Source organism: Lupinus angustifolius, chromosome LG15 (genome assembly GCF_001865875.1).
Source record: "Lupinus angustifolius cultivar Tanjil chromosome LG15, LupAngTanjil_v1.0, whole genome shotgun sequence".
NCBI lineage: Eukaryota > Viridiplantae > Streptophyta > Magnoliopsida > Fabales > Fabaceae > Lupinus > Lupinus angustifolius.
In genome coordinates, this window is record NC_032023.1 from 14,430,613 (window position 1) to 14,443,902 (window position 13,290).

Consider the following 13,290-nt stretch of genomic DNA (forward strand, 5'->3'; position numbering starts at 1 on the left):
TTTTAATCCCTAAAAAATTGTAATATAATATGATTTGATCAACTTCATATAAAATATCAAAGTTTTTGTTAATTTTTTATCTTCAATTACTTTATTTTATTTATTATATGAAATTTTTTACTTTTTTTTAATTATTTAACAATACCTGCAGACCGCCCACAAACCCATTAGCCCATTTTAAAACGGATAGAACATTAAGTTTTGTCCATTACGTCAATGCGGATATGTCCGACCCGCTTAAATTATTGCGGGCATTTGCAGGCACGGACTAAACGGATCGGGCGGCCGTTTTGCCATATTCTCTTACCACCCATACATTACATATATAAATATTATTAGATTTCTATATGTAGTTGTTGTACTTTCCACCAACCTTTTCCCACACTCACCAACCCAAAAACATTGCTGGTAACGAACACTTCCTTGTGCTTCATATCTCTCTCTTCTCTTCCCATTCTCAGATTCAGATCTCAGCGAAAATGCAAATCTCATCTTTCACTCTCTCTCACTCTTCTTCTTCATTCTCTCTCTTTCATAACCAAAACCCTAATCCAAAACACTCTCTTCCCTTCAACCCAATTCGTTTCTCTTCCAAACCCATCACCGAAACCACTTCAAATGCTTCTTCTTCTTCTTCCTTCACTCGTCGATCATGGCCTCTTCCAATCTCATCTTCTTCCTCTTTCAAATTCAGACCCCAACCTTCTCTCTTTTCCTCACCTTCATCCGATCACTTCAACCCCTCCGCCGTCTCTGTCTCCGACGACGGCGCCACCGCTGACTCCGGTAGCTTGATCAAAACCCTGCAGCTTGGATCCCTTTTTGGACTTTGGTACCTTTTTAATATTTACTTCAATATATATAACAAACAGGTAATTCGGTTTTCGTTTATTCAATTCTTATATGCATTGGTTTCTAGAAGGTTGTAGATTCTAATGTGGTTTTTTTAATTGTTCAGGTGCTGAAGGCTGCACATTTTCCAGTAACGGTTACTGCAGTTCAATTTGCTGTTGGAACAGTGCTTGTGGCGTTTATGTGGGGTTTTAATCTTTATAAGAGACCAAAGCTCAGTGGTGCACAGGTACTGTGGCATTTTTATTAAATTTAATTTATTTTGGAATGGCGAAGTTTTTGATGGAGGAGGAAGAGGGCAAATTCCGCGGTTATCCGGGTTTAAGACAAGTGTTCACACTTTATGTCTCGCAGATCTATCAACTGAGCTGAAACCCTGTTGAGACATATTGTGGTATAGTATGTTTTTGGATCAGCTGCAAAAGTATATTATTTTAATGATTGCTTATATATAATTCATCTAATCGATTATTGATATTGCTATAATTGAATATAATAGAATTGGTCTTGTGGTTGAATGTATTTATTGAAAGGTGATTTTAAGATAATCTATTTGGTTTGGATTTTATATATGAATCATTAAATATATGTTTGATAATTAGGTCCATATGGGTGAAATGAGAAAAATGTGTTTGATTTCAAAATAATCAAACTTTTTGAAATAATCTTCAAACTTTTAGGCTATGTTTGGTTGGGGTGAAAAGGGAAGGAATGAAAGGGAGGAGGAAAAGAATCTTTTCCATAGTTTGGTTGCATTCAATAAAGAGAAGGAAATAAAAAAATAGTGGGACCCATGCCTTTTAGTTTCTCTTTAAACCCACTGTTTATCCCAAAATTCATTTCTTTCATGATTTAGTCAGGTTTGCCAAATGTCAAATTAAACCAGAAACACGTTTTTCCTATATAGATATAATCTGAACCCAAACACACTCAGTTTGTTCCGATTTGTTTATATTGTGTTCTGTGTTCATGACCTATGTGTTTGATTTCTTGGCAGCTTGCAGCCATATTACCGCTAGCTATGGTGCATACATTAGGGAACCTTTTCACTAACATGAGTCTTGGAAAGGTAGCTGTGTCGTTCACTCATACAATCAAAGCCATGGAGCCTTTCTTTTCAGTGATCCTTTCCGCAATGTTCATGGGAGAGGTAATACTATATCATATTTTCCTGGCATTGCTTAATGTTGTTTTAACTATTCTAAAGCTAATTTACATGAATACTTATGGTGTAGTTGTTTTTATCAATAAATTCAATGATGAATATCATTCTGGTATTTTTTCTCACAGTTGCTTGTGAATGATCAGTTAAGAATGGTTTAGCGGTTAGATTATGGTTTTGAGCATTTCACCTTGCAAAAAAAATACATTAAAATTTAACACATTGTCAAAGGTAGCATTGGCATTTAATCTCCAACTTATTGGTGAACCCTTGCTTTGCTTTCTTACAGTTGCCTACACCTTGGGTGGTTGGCTCCCTTGTTCCTATTGTTGGTGGAGTTGCATTGGCGTCTATTACTGAGTCCTCTTTCAATTGGTAAGGTCTCCATGTCTTCTTCCTGCCGGGAGGTACAGGAAAGGTGGCCTGGCTTGATTTGGAAAGAGAAGATTTGGTCATTCAAATTCTAATATTATTTGGTGAAATTTAATAGGGCTGGATTTTGGAGTGCAATGGCTTCAAATGTTACAAACCAGTCTCGTAATGTTCTTAGCAAAAAGGCCATGGTTAAGAAAGAGGTAACATGATATGTGAAAGTTTTGTATATAGTTCATCATTGACATTAGTCTTTGGCTCTTTGTATTTCAGAACACATTTTACGAATAACTTATCTTACATTTTAAAAAAAAGCAGATAGTAACAAGCACTTTGTTCTTCTCAGGATTCTATGGACAACATAACCCTCTTCTCTATAATAACAGTGATGTCCTTCTTCTTGTTAGCACCTGTGGCTGTCTTCTTGGAGGGTGTAAAATTTACCCCTGCTTATCTGGAATCTGCTGTGAGTATCCTGATGTTAAAAATGGATAGGATTGCTGTTATTGTATCACAATAAAAAAATGTATGGTTGAAGTTTCTAATGTGTCGCACATTATCTTTCTTGACAGGGTTTAAATGTTAGACAAGTGTACATCAGATCTCTTCTTGCTGCACTTTGTTTCCATGCCTATCAGCAGGTGAGCTTTCCACATCTATGCATAATTGTTCCCTCTTATTCTATTTTTTATCTTTTTCGGCTGGGAGGGGGACACATCTGAGGTGCAAGAATGGCCTAATGGAGGGTTGGACCTTCCATACTAGGGACTGGGGCTGATGCTAGTTGAGCTCCACTTAGAATGACAACTGTGCTGTGAGATATTTTATGACTACTAAGCCATTGAGATATTTCATTTACTTGTATTCTATCTATGTCATGCCACTTAGATATTTCCTTGCTTCTAACTAGAGCCTTATGTATAATGTCTTTATTTTAAGTCTTACATTATTTTTTGACATGGTAACTATAATACTTAATAGGCTTTTTGTTACTTAATTATTTAGTGATGGTTTTCTTTGAATTGGAGCAGGTTTCTTATATGATATTGCAGAGGGTATCACCTGTTACCCACTCGGTGGGCAATTGCGTGAAGCGGGTGGTGGTCATTGTGAGCTCTGTCATCTTCTTCAAAACAGCTGTTTCTCCTGTGAATGCTTTTGGTAAAATTGCTTCTCTCTGCTTTCTCAACTGGAATACACTCTAACATATTTGTTTTGAAGTTTTATTAACCATACAATATTTCTGTATCCATGTTGTTGAGATTTTGGGTGTTCTTTTTCTACAGGTACTGCTATAGCTCTTGCAGGTGTTTTCCTCTATTCAAGGGTGAAGAGAATTAAGTCAAAGCCAAAAACAGCTTAATTTTCAAGGGCAAAATTTTGCTAGTGGCATAACAAAAGCCTAATAGCTATATTTCTGTTTCTTAGTAGGTCAGAGAAGAGATTTAAGGAGTACCTTTCTTGCTCCCTTTTCCTTTTGATATCTTTTAAAAAAAACTTGTGGATTTAATTATTTGTCTTGGTAAGTGTCTATTGGTTCTGCTCCTGTGCTTCATTAGAAATTTATGAATTTTGCAAAAAATACCAAATTTATGGTTGTCTGTCTTAGATTGATTGTAGTGTGTTCTTACTTTTTTTTTGAACCAGCAAAAAGAAACGATATTTTAAGACAGCACAAGGGATGTTAACCTAATACAACGAACAAATAAGTTAAGAGGTGTACAAAATACAAAGCTAAGTATTTAAACACCAATTTGCAAACACGAAGTTAGTGTTACCTACAATCGAACAAAACCAATACCAAGATCTAACTTGGATGAAGTCCATAATTACAATATAGTTGCACTCCTTCTCATTAAAGACTGCATCATCCCTCATCAGACACAGAGACTACATATTAGCAAACCAAAGCATACACCACAAATGCAAACCTTTTTTATTGCTGCAAAGTTGGATACGCAATAGTTATGCACTTTAAAAAAATCACAGCAATTACTAGGCACGTGAACTTGCAAATCAATCCAATTATCCAACTATAAAGGCTTTTCCACATACTCACAGGCTCACAGCAAACAGACACAAAGCAAATAAATGATCAAATTGATTCAAGAGGGTGCACAGTGCCAGCAGGAACAGGTGCATCAGAAACAGCAGTACCCAACTGGAAAATTCCTACCATATTCTGCATACTTCCGGTAACAGCACTCTGTATGATTCTGGTCTGCATGTTTCCAGACAGATTCTACATATTCCCAGCAGACCTTGCAGTGACGACATTACGGAGGTTACAATCGACCACTTATTAGGCAATCTCCCCCTCAAAACCTTCCAAATAAAACAAACAAACCTTAGTTCAAACCGCTTTCACCCAAACCATATTCAACAGCCTCATTAAAGGGTACATTTTAATATGTATACATTGACAGGTGTGAGTATTTTTACACCTATCAATGTATACATCATTGATTTATTAATCATCATTGATTCTCAAATAAATGGTGGATGATGTGTGTAAGTTTATCAAGTTACAAAAGATCTTAGGCTTAAGAGATTGGGTTAACAACTCATCATATGTGTTTCTTGTAAATAAATAAAGTTTTATCGGGTTTTCAAGAAACCGAGTCACTCTTGACCTAGTCATCTTCTTTTCTACCCATGATTCCTCCTAAAGTTGAAGTTAGAGAATCCCATGATGACACTAGCAATTGTGCAATTGTGCAATTGTTGTTCATGTCGACATTGAGAGTCTTGCCCATAGCCATTATTATATAATACATGTACAGTAGTTTTGCTACTAACAAGGGAATTATCAAATTAAAGAAGGGATGAAAAAACTAATGAGGTACAATACACTTGGTAGGTAGTTGAGTTTTAAGAATGATATTAAGGGCTCAATCCTTATCATATAAATAAAAGACTTTCTTGGTAAATGTAGAACCTATTCGAGACTCAAGGGTTATTGGTCAAGGGAACCATACGTGAAAATAGTGAGATAAAAATGTAATACATACTTTAAGTTACCGGTACTTAGTTCCTCGTTTTGGATGTATCTTGCCTTTTAGAATAAATCAACGACCCTAACCATGTTTCATATTTGTATTGTGGGAACGTCTGGAATGACCTTCTTAAAAGGCGGTACAATGTCTCTCATTATTATGTGATCCAGAAAAATAGTAAAATATATTAATACCTTCCGATGTTTAGTTTAATTACAGTCAATACTCGTCACATTTAAAATATAGTAGTGACCCCCTACGAGTGAGACTCCTATTAAATAATGGTAGAAGTGTAACATCATTACATATAAAAGAGATATAAGTGTCAATATATGTTACTTTTTGTTTACTTTTATACACCACTTGCCTTTCCATTAATGGAGAGTACTCTCTCTAATGGGAGGAAGTATAATTACACGTTAAACATATTTTAGTTGCAAAGATACTAAGTGAAATATATGCATATAAATTGTACGTGAAATTTATAGGTGTAAAAAAATATTAGTTTATGAAATTTCACTAAAAATGTTAGCAAATGTTAATGTAACTTATTGGAAAGTTTAGTTTTCCTTTATTGGTCAAATATGTTGATTATGCTCCATGTAACTTTGTTGGTTGGATGAATTGAAAAATGGTCCCAAGCCAAAAATGGGCTTACTGAAGCATGACTACCCACCAATCCAAGCACATAAATCACTACTTGATCACAAATAGGATATATAAAATCTTCTAAATCACGGTAAAAAAATATAGAGACCAAAACACACAAGACTTTCTGCTTTGTGTAAGCCCGAAAATAAACATGTCAAAATTACTTCAGAATTTATGTGAATCAATATATCATATGTAGTCTAATTATCCAGCCCTAATTATGGGATGACAAATGTTAGTAGCAATTAACAAAGTCCGTCACACTCCTTTAAACCTAACTAGTAGAATACATGTGCATACACACAGGTAGCAATATATTTTACACGAATTTATTTATAGAATGAAAATATAAGTTGTTAATAAAAATGTTATTTATGGTTATCTCATGATGTTAATGTATTTGATTGTTGATGTAGAATTGTTGACGAATGAGATGATGTTAAACGTTTATATTAAATAAATAAAAATTTGTTATGAAGAAAAGTTTGAAAGGCAATGTAAAATAAGTTGTAGAATACATGTTAGAGATTTTTGAAAACTTCTTTATAAACCACATTTGTTGTTGTCTTTAGTGGTTGACCATATCATGTATCAATATCTAAGTCCTTTTTCCTTTGAACTCTTGAAATAGCTACATACAATTGATTATGATTGAAAATTGGTCTAGATAAATATAACCCCACATTTTCTAATGTCTGACCTTGAGATTTATCGATTATCATAGCATATAAAACAATTATAGAGATTGCCTTTTGATTAGTTTGGAAGGCCGTAGAGATTGGGATGAGTGCATTGACATCCAAAGAATATATATGATATTTCTAATATTTTTTCCTGACGTGATCTTTGCTTCAAATAAATGATTTTTCATTTTAGTGACAACTAATCTTGTACCTTTAGATAATCCTTCACACCAGTCTAATTTCCTCAATAACATTATTGGAGTTCTAACTTTCAACTTAATCTTATGATTGGAAAGACCAAAAGTTGTAAGTGAATTTAGAAATTCCACAATTAGTATATTAAATGTTTAAAGTCGTAAAAATGTAGGTTATTATAGATGAGAACACATATTGTGAGACATAATATATGCTTCCATCATAGGTAGAATAGTGATAATTGTTCGGTCAAAGAGTGTTAATATGCGAGGAGGAAATTTCATATACAATAAAAAATTAAAATAAGTAAAATATATCATCTCAAAGTAAAAATATATTATCCCAATGCTACAAAAAAAAAAAAGGTAAACCTATCCGTAGAAAAAGCAATGACATTAAATTGTTATATGCAGACATTTTAAAGTAACACCTATTCTGTGGCAGCCTTTTATCCTATGTTTCAATCTTGTGTAGCCTTTTTCATAAAGTGTCCTTTGTATATTATTCTGTTTTGTTGAGAAAAAAATTTATATTTTAATAGTATATGAGTTTTATATATTGTCATTATATCATTCATATATAATTATTATTGACTATTCAAAAAGGTAATACAAATGAATAATGAATAATATAATAACTATCTATACTTCATTTATATTAATAATGCATAAATATTACACCCTATTTCATTTTCCTGCCATATATCAAACTCTAGAATATGACAAAGTTATTATGTTAAACTGTATCATACTAAATTTATAGTTTTTAATGACAATATTTTTGGGCAATGCTTCTATACAGATTTTTTCTCGAAGTTAATCACCAACTTTATAAAGTATTAGCGAATAAATTTTTTCTCAAGTTTAATATAAAATGTTCAAAATGATGAATGTTGTACACAAAATATTGATTCAAAAGAAATAGTCATCTAGTTACTTTTTAATATTTTGAGAAGTTTAACATTTTTATACTTCAAATTATTTTCCTAGAAAACATTGATTACATTAACTAAAAGGAACTTCATTTTAGTTTTATGTTTATTTCCATATGTATCATAATTTTCTCATAATTTGGTTTTAAAAACTTACTATTCTTATGATAAGTGTTTTATAGACCAAATAACTAAAAGAAAATATATTCCTTACTTAGAAGTGAATGATTGGTACTTTTTTGTGGAGGACATTTTTCTTGTTGCAGCTAGTTATGACATATTCTCTATAAATTCTAAATTCATTTTTGTTATACGTCCCACTCATGAGATGCAGTTTATATGGTTAAAGTTGTAAATTATTTTTGTAATTCAATTAAAGATGTCCATATAATTTATATGGTCACATATATTCCTTTTTTACCAAATTATCCTTGCAAACACTTAACACCACTTGTAGCCAAACCCATTCTAGTAATATCACTCACTTAGTAATAAATGATTATGTTGACAACATTATTTTATTGTATCCATTATTATCTAATGACTAACTTATCTCGACCACATGTAAAGACATAAGTCTTAGAAATGGTACCTCCATGAAATGAAGATCTTGATTATTGAAGGAAAGAATGAGAGGAAAAAGAATGATGAAAAATTGAAGCATAGGAATTCTTCTATTAATTGAAAGAGTAGGAATTACATTGATACAATTACAAAATATGATGCTGCTATATATAGCAGAAAAGAACAACTAATCCTAAGGTTGTGCCTTAGTAAAGATATCAGCAATCTGCTGATTACTAGGGATAGGCAGAAGATGCACCACTCCTTCCACCACCTTCTCTCTAATAGTGTGACAATCCATTTAAATGTCCTTAGTCCTTCCATGAAAAACGGGATTAGCAACTATGTGTAATGCTGATTGGTTCTCACAATACAAAATCATAGGATTAACATGATTCAATTACAAATCATCAAAAAGATATATTAACCATTGAGCCTCACACCCTGCCAAAGCCAAGGCTCTATACTCTACTTCAGCAGAGGATCTAGACACAGTTCTTTGTCTCTTGCTTTTCCAAGAGATTAAGGATTCTCCAAGTAAAAAATAGAAACAATGCCTGACCTTCTTGTATCAATGCAAGAAGCCCAGTCAGAATCACTAAAGCCTTTTAAGGCTATGTCATTCTTAGATGGAAAGAACATGTCTTTTCTAGGATAACCTTTTACATATTTCAATACTCTGAAAGCATCCTTAAAATTATCAGTAGTTGGAGCAGCTAGGAACTGACTCAAATGACCAACAGAAAAAGATATGTCTGGCCTAGTATGAGTTAAATAAACCAACCTACCAATCAGTCTTCTATAAGAGGTTACATCAGAATATAGGTTACTAGATTTGCTATGAAGCTTGACATTACTATCCATAGGACTGGAACAGGGCTTGCACCCTAAGAGTCCTGAGTCCTGCAACAAGTCTAGAGCATATTTCCTCTGGTACAAGTTTATATCCTCTTTGTTTTTGGAAACTTCAATGCCAAGAAAGTACTTAAGTATACCCAAATCCTTGATGCTGAATTTCTTATCAAACAATGCTTTAAGGATCTATATCTCATCAAGATTATTTCCTGCAATCATAAGATCATCTACATATACAAGAATAACAATATAACTATCTTTATTGATCTTAGTAAAAGGAGAATAGCCAGCCTTAGATTTGGTATAACCAAATTGGATTAGGACAACACTTAGTTTGACATTCCATTGTCTACTAGCATGTTTCAATCCATAAAGGTATTTCTTTAATTTGCAAACAAGGCTTTTGTTTGGAATATCAAGGCCAGGTGGAGGTTTCATATAGACCTCTTCAATTAAATCGCCATGTAGGAAGGCCGTATTAACATCTAGTTGATCTAGATGCCATCCTTTTATGGAAGCAATGGCTAATATGACTCTAATGGTAGTTATTTTAATTACAGGGCTAAAGGTGTCCAAATAATCAATCCTTGCAGTTTGATTATAACCCTTTGCCACAAGTCTTGCCTTATAAGATAAAACATGAGATAATGGGTATCTAATGTTTTTCTTATCCTTATAAGTGCTATTATCTCCTAAGGAACAATGATAGTCCTTAAGGTAAGTAGGAGCATTTCTTTCTAAAAGTGCAAAGTGTCAAGATATTAGATTGTTTATGTTTTGATGAAGACAAGGATTTAGTGAAAGCTTAAAGATAACTCAACAAATCAACATGCCAAAGACTCAAGAGCTTCATGTCTAGACTAGAGTCATTATTAGTAGTCTTAGATATGTGTCTTAGTTATTGAGTCTAGGTTAGGTAAACCTAAATGCAAATCTCACAAGTCCTAAAAACAATCTTATCATTTACATGAGACATGCCATCTAAATTATTATATGTTCATGCATTAATCATACATGTTACTTGTGCATCTTAGGCATAACATAATGGTAAAACATGTATAGTCAATAAGCATAACATATAGGTAGTTTACCATTAACTCTCTTAGCTGAAAATATGCCAGATAATCGATTAAACAAGGCATTAATCGATTAGCGTAAAATAAGTTTTAACAGATAAATGAAAAACAGGATTCAGTTATTCTCAACAGTCCGTTAATCGATTAAAAGGGCACTTAATCGATTAACTAGGCATCTAACAGCTTTTCTATATAAACTGTGTTTTTACACCATGCTTCATACATTCATTCATTTTTAGAATTGATAAGTTGCATATTTTTCGTGCTCATTGTATGTTATATAGGCAAAGAGAAATGCATGTGAGATAGTGAGAGATAGTATCATGCTTAGGATTTAAAATCTCACCCAATTGCATGTGATTAAATGTGTTCATCATTCTATCTTTTCTTGCATGATTCTTGCATTTCTTTTAGAGATTTCGTAGGGTAGAAATTACATGTTTATGCATAATTATGAACTCATACATATTCTTGTTAATTTGTGAGATTTGTATAGGGTTTATAGTTGGATTTTAATTGTAATATTTGAGCCATATTGTGCTTCATAATACTCTATTTTTGTGCTGTTTTTTTGATAAGGAAAATCGTCTCTTGGTGTCTTACCACCAAAGAGATTCAGTGAGTCTTCACCAAGATTTAAAGGTCTTGAGTTTAGAACATATTCTTGGCTGGGGCTAGATCGTAGGAAAGGTTTTCCTAGGAGATTAGAGTAGTCAAACCAAGGTAGGGGTTCTAGGAATGGAAGAAGGGAGCATATAAGGTCTTGTATTGGAAGTGTGCATGTAATATACATTCGTTTCAATATTAGTGAAGAAAATCTCCCGAGATCAGAAGGGGAGGACTGGATGCAGTTTTGCGGTGAACTGCAAAACGAACCAGGATAAAAATCCTTATTGCAGGCTTTTTCTAACCCTTATCTCTTTACTTTTCAAGTTGTTTAATTACCTATTTTAGCTGATAATTTGAATATTGTAATTATGCCATATAGAGATTAATTCTGTTCAAATATATCTGTTGTATTGTTCCTGTAATATCGGTGAGTGGCTGTGCAATCAAGCCATTCAACAACTTGCTGCTTTGTACAATTTAATCAATTAAGTCAATGCTTTAATCGATTAACTGAGCGTTTTCCAGAATAGAGCTTTGGTTCGAAAAGCGGTATTTGGGAACCGCGACACCTATTCAACCCCCCTTTTAGGTGTGTTCTGTCCATTGACACCTAACACTTTCCCTAGTGGATCTTCTCACATTTCCATGAGTATTGTTGTTAAAATCAAAGGATTCATCATGCTGATTAATATCAGAACATTCATTATTCAACTCGAATGAGCCAACTTGATTATTTTCGACAATGTCAGGAATTCTATTACTGAGATTGGGATTATTGCCATGGTCAAGTATGTAATCCAAATAGTGATCCTAGACATTGAAAGAAGAAGTAGGAAGGGATATGTTTGAACCATTATTAATGAACTCTTCATTATTGGCAAAAGGAAATTTTTTTTCTCATAGAAGTTAACATTTATTGCAACAAAAGTTTTCTTATTTATATAATCAAACAGTATATATCCCTTGATACCATGTTTGTATCCAAAAAACACACATTTTCTAACCCCAGGATCAAGTTTCTTTCTATCACTAATTAATGTTGAAGCAAAGCATATGCATCCAAAGATTTTAGGATTCAACAAATTAGGTCCATGGTTGTAAATAATTTGATAAGGGGATTTATTACCAAGATAGGTAGAGGGTTGTCTATTGATTAAGTAGACTGCATGAGCAACTCCATAATTCCAGAAGCATTTAGGAAGATTGGATTTATGCATTAAGGCTCTAGTGACTCTTAAGATATGTTGATGTTTCCTCTCAATAATTCCATTTTGTTGAGGGGTCTCAATACAACTAGTTTGACGAATAATGCCTTTAGAACTATAAACTCAACCATTTTAAATTCAGGCTGATGAACAATATATTACACACTATTAATAACCTTAATTTAGCATGATTGATGATTCTTGGTGCCTAATTGACTTTGTTTCACATGGTTTAGTGTTTTAGACTTTATTGGACTAATATTCCTAAAATGAGTTAATTCGTGATTATTTGGCCTGATTAAATCTATTATCATTTTCAGATCATATTTGGCACCAATGGCATTTTGGGAAATATGGAAGTAGAAGATATGTGTTGAAGTGAATATTGTATTTTTATTTTGGGAGTTTTTATATGTAAATTCGGTTTTAATTTTGTACCCATTGTTTAGGGCCCATTTTCGGTTTTACTCTTTGTAAAAGAGGGAACCCAAATTCCATTCTCCTACTTTACTTTTCCCTCATTTTGAAACACAAGTCATTTTCATTTTCCCCTCTTTTTGCTCTGCCAGGGTTTCAATTCTTGACTTTTCATTTTCAGTTTGTTCTTCCATTGCCATGGAAGGCTAAATTTCTGGACTAAATTTCTTTGGTAATGTATCACAACTCTTGAGGTTTTGTTATTAATGCATTTTCGGTTTCTTTATTGTTGATTTCTTCTATCTTATGTCCTTGCTACAAAATAGGACAAACTTCCTAGGGTAATTTATTATGCTTCCAGGACTTAAGATGCTGCACAAGCAAATTACACCACAACTAAAAAAGCTTTTAGCTATTGTATTTGCTCTAGATAAATTTAGATCTTATTTGCTTGGTTCTAGAATTGTTGTTGTCACTGACCATGCAGCTTTGAAGTTCCTGTTGAAGAAAGCTGATTCCAAACCAAGGCTGATTAGATGGATGCTCTTGCTCTAAGAGTTTAATTTGGAGATCTGTGATAGGAGTGGAGCACAAAATTTGGTGGCTGGCCACTTGAGTAGGATTGAGGGAGTTGTTGATATGATGCCTATCAAAGATGATTTTCCTGATGAACAACTTTTGAATATTTCTGTTTCTTTCCCCACCCTTTAGTTTGCTAACAT

General features: G+C 33.2%; 1 protein-coding gene across 1 annotated transcript; it reads left to right on the forward strand.

Moving 5' to 3' along the window:
* On the forward strand, positions 372–3,994 carry LOC109328640 (triose phosphate/phosphate translocator, non-green plastid, chloroplastic-like). Its single transcript, XM_019562203.1, has 9 exons — positions 372–872; positions 959–1,081; positions 1,850–2,002; positions 2,304–2,389; positions 2,505–2,589; positions 2,733–2,852; positions 2,959–3,027; positions 3,418–3,547; positions 3,673–3,994. Exons 1-9 carry the CDS (start codon positions 480–482, stop codon positions 3,747–3,749), a joined length of 1,236 nt encoding a protein of 411 aa, XP_019417748.1. The 5' UTR covers positions 372–479; the 3' UTR covers positions 3,750–3,994.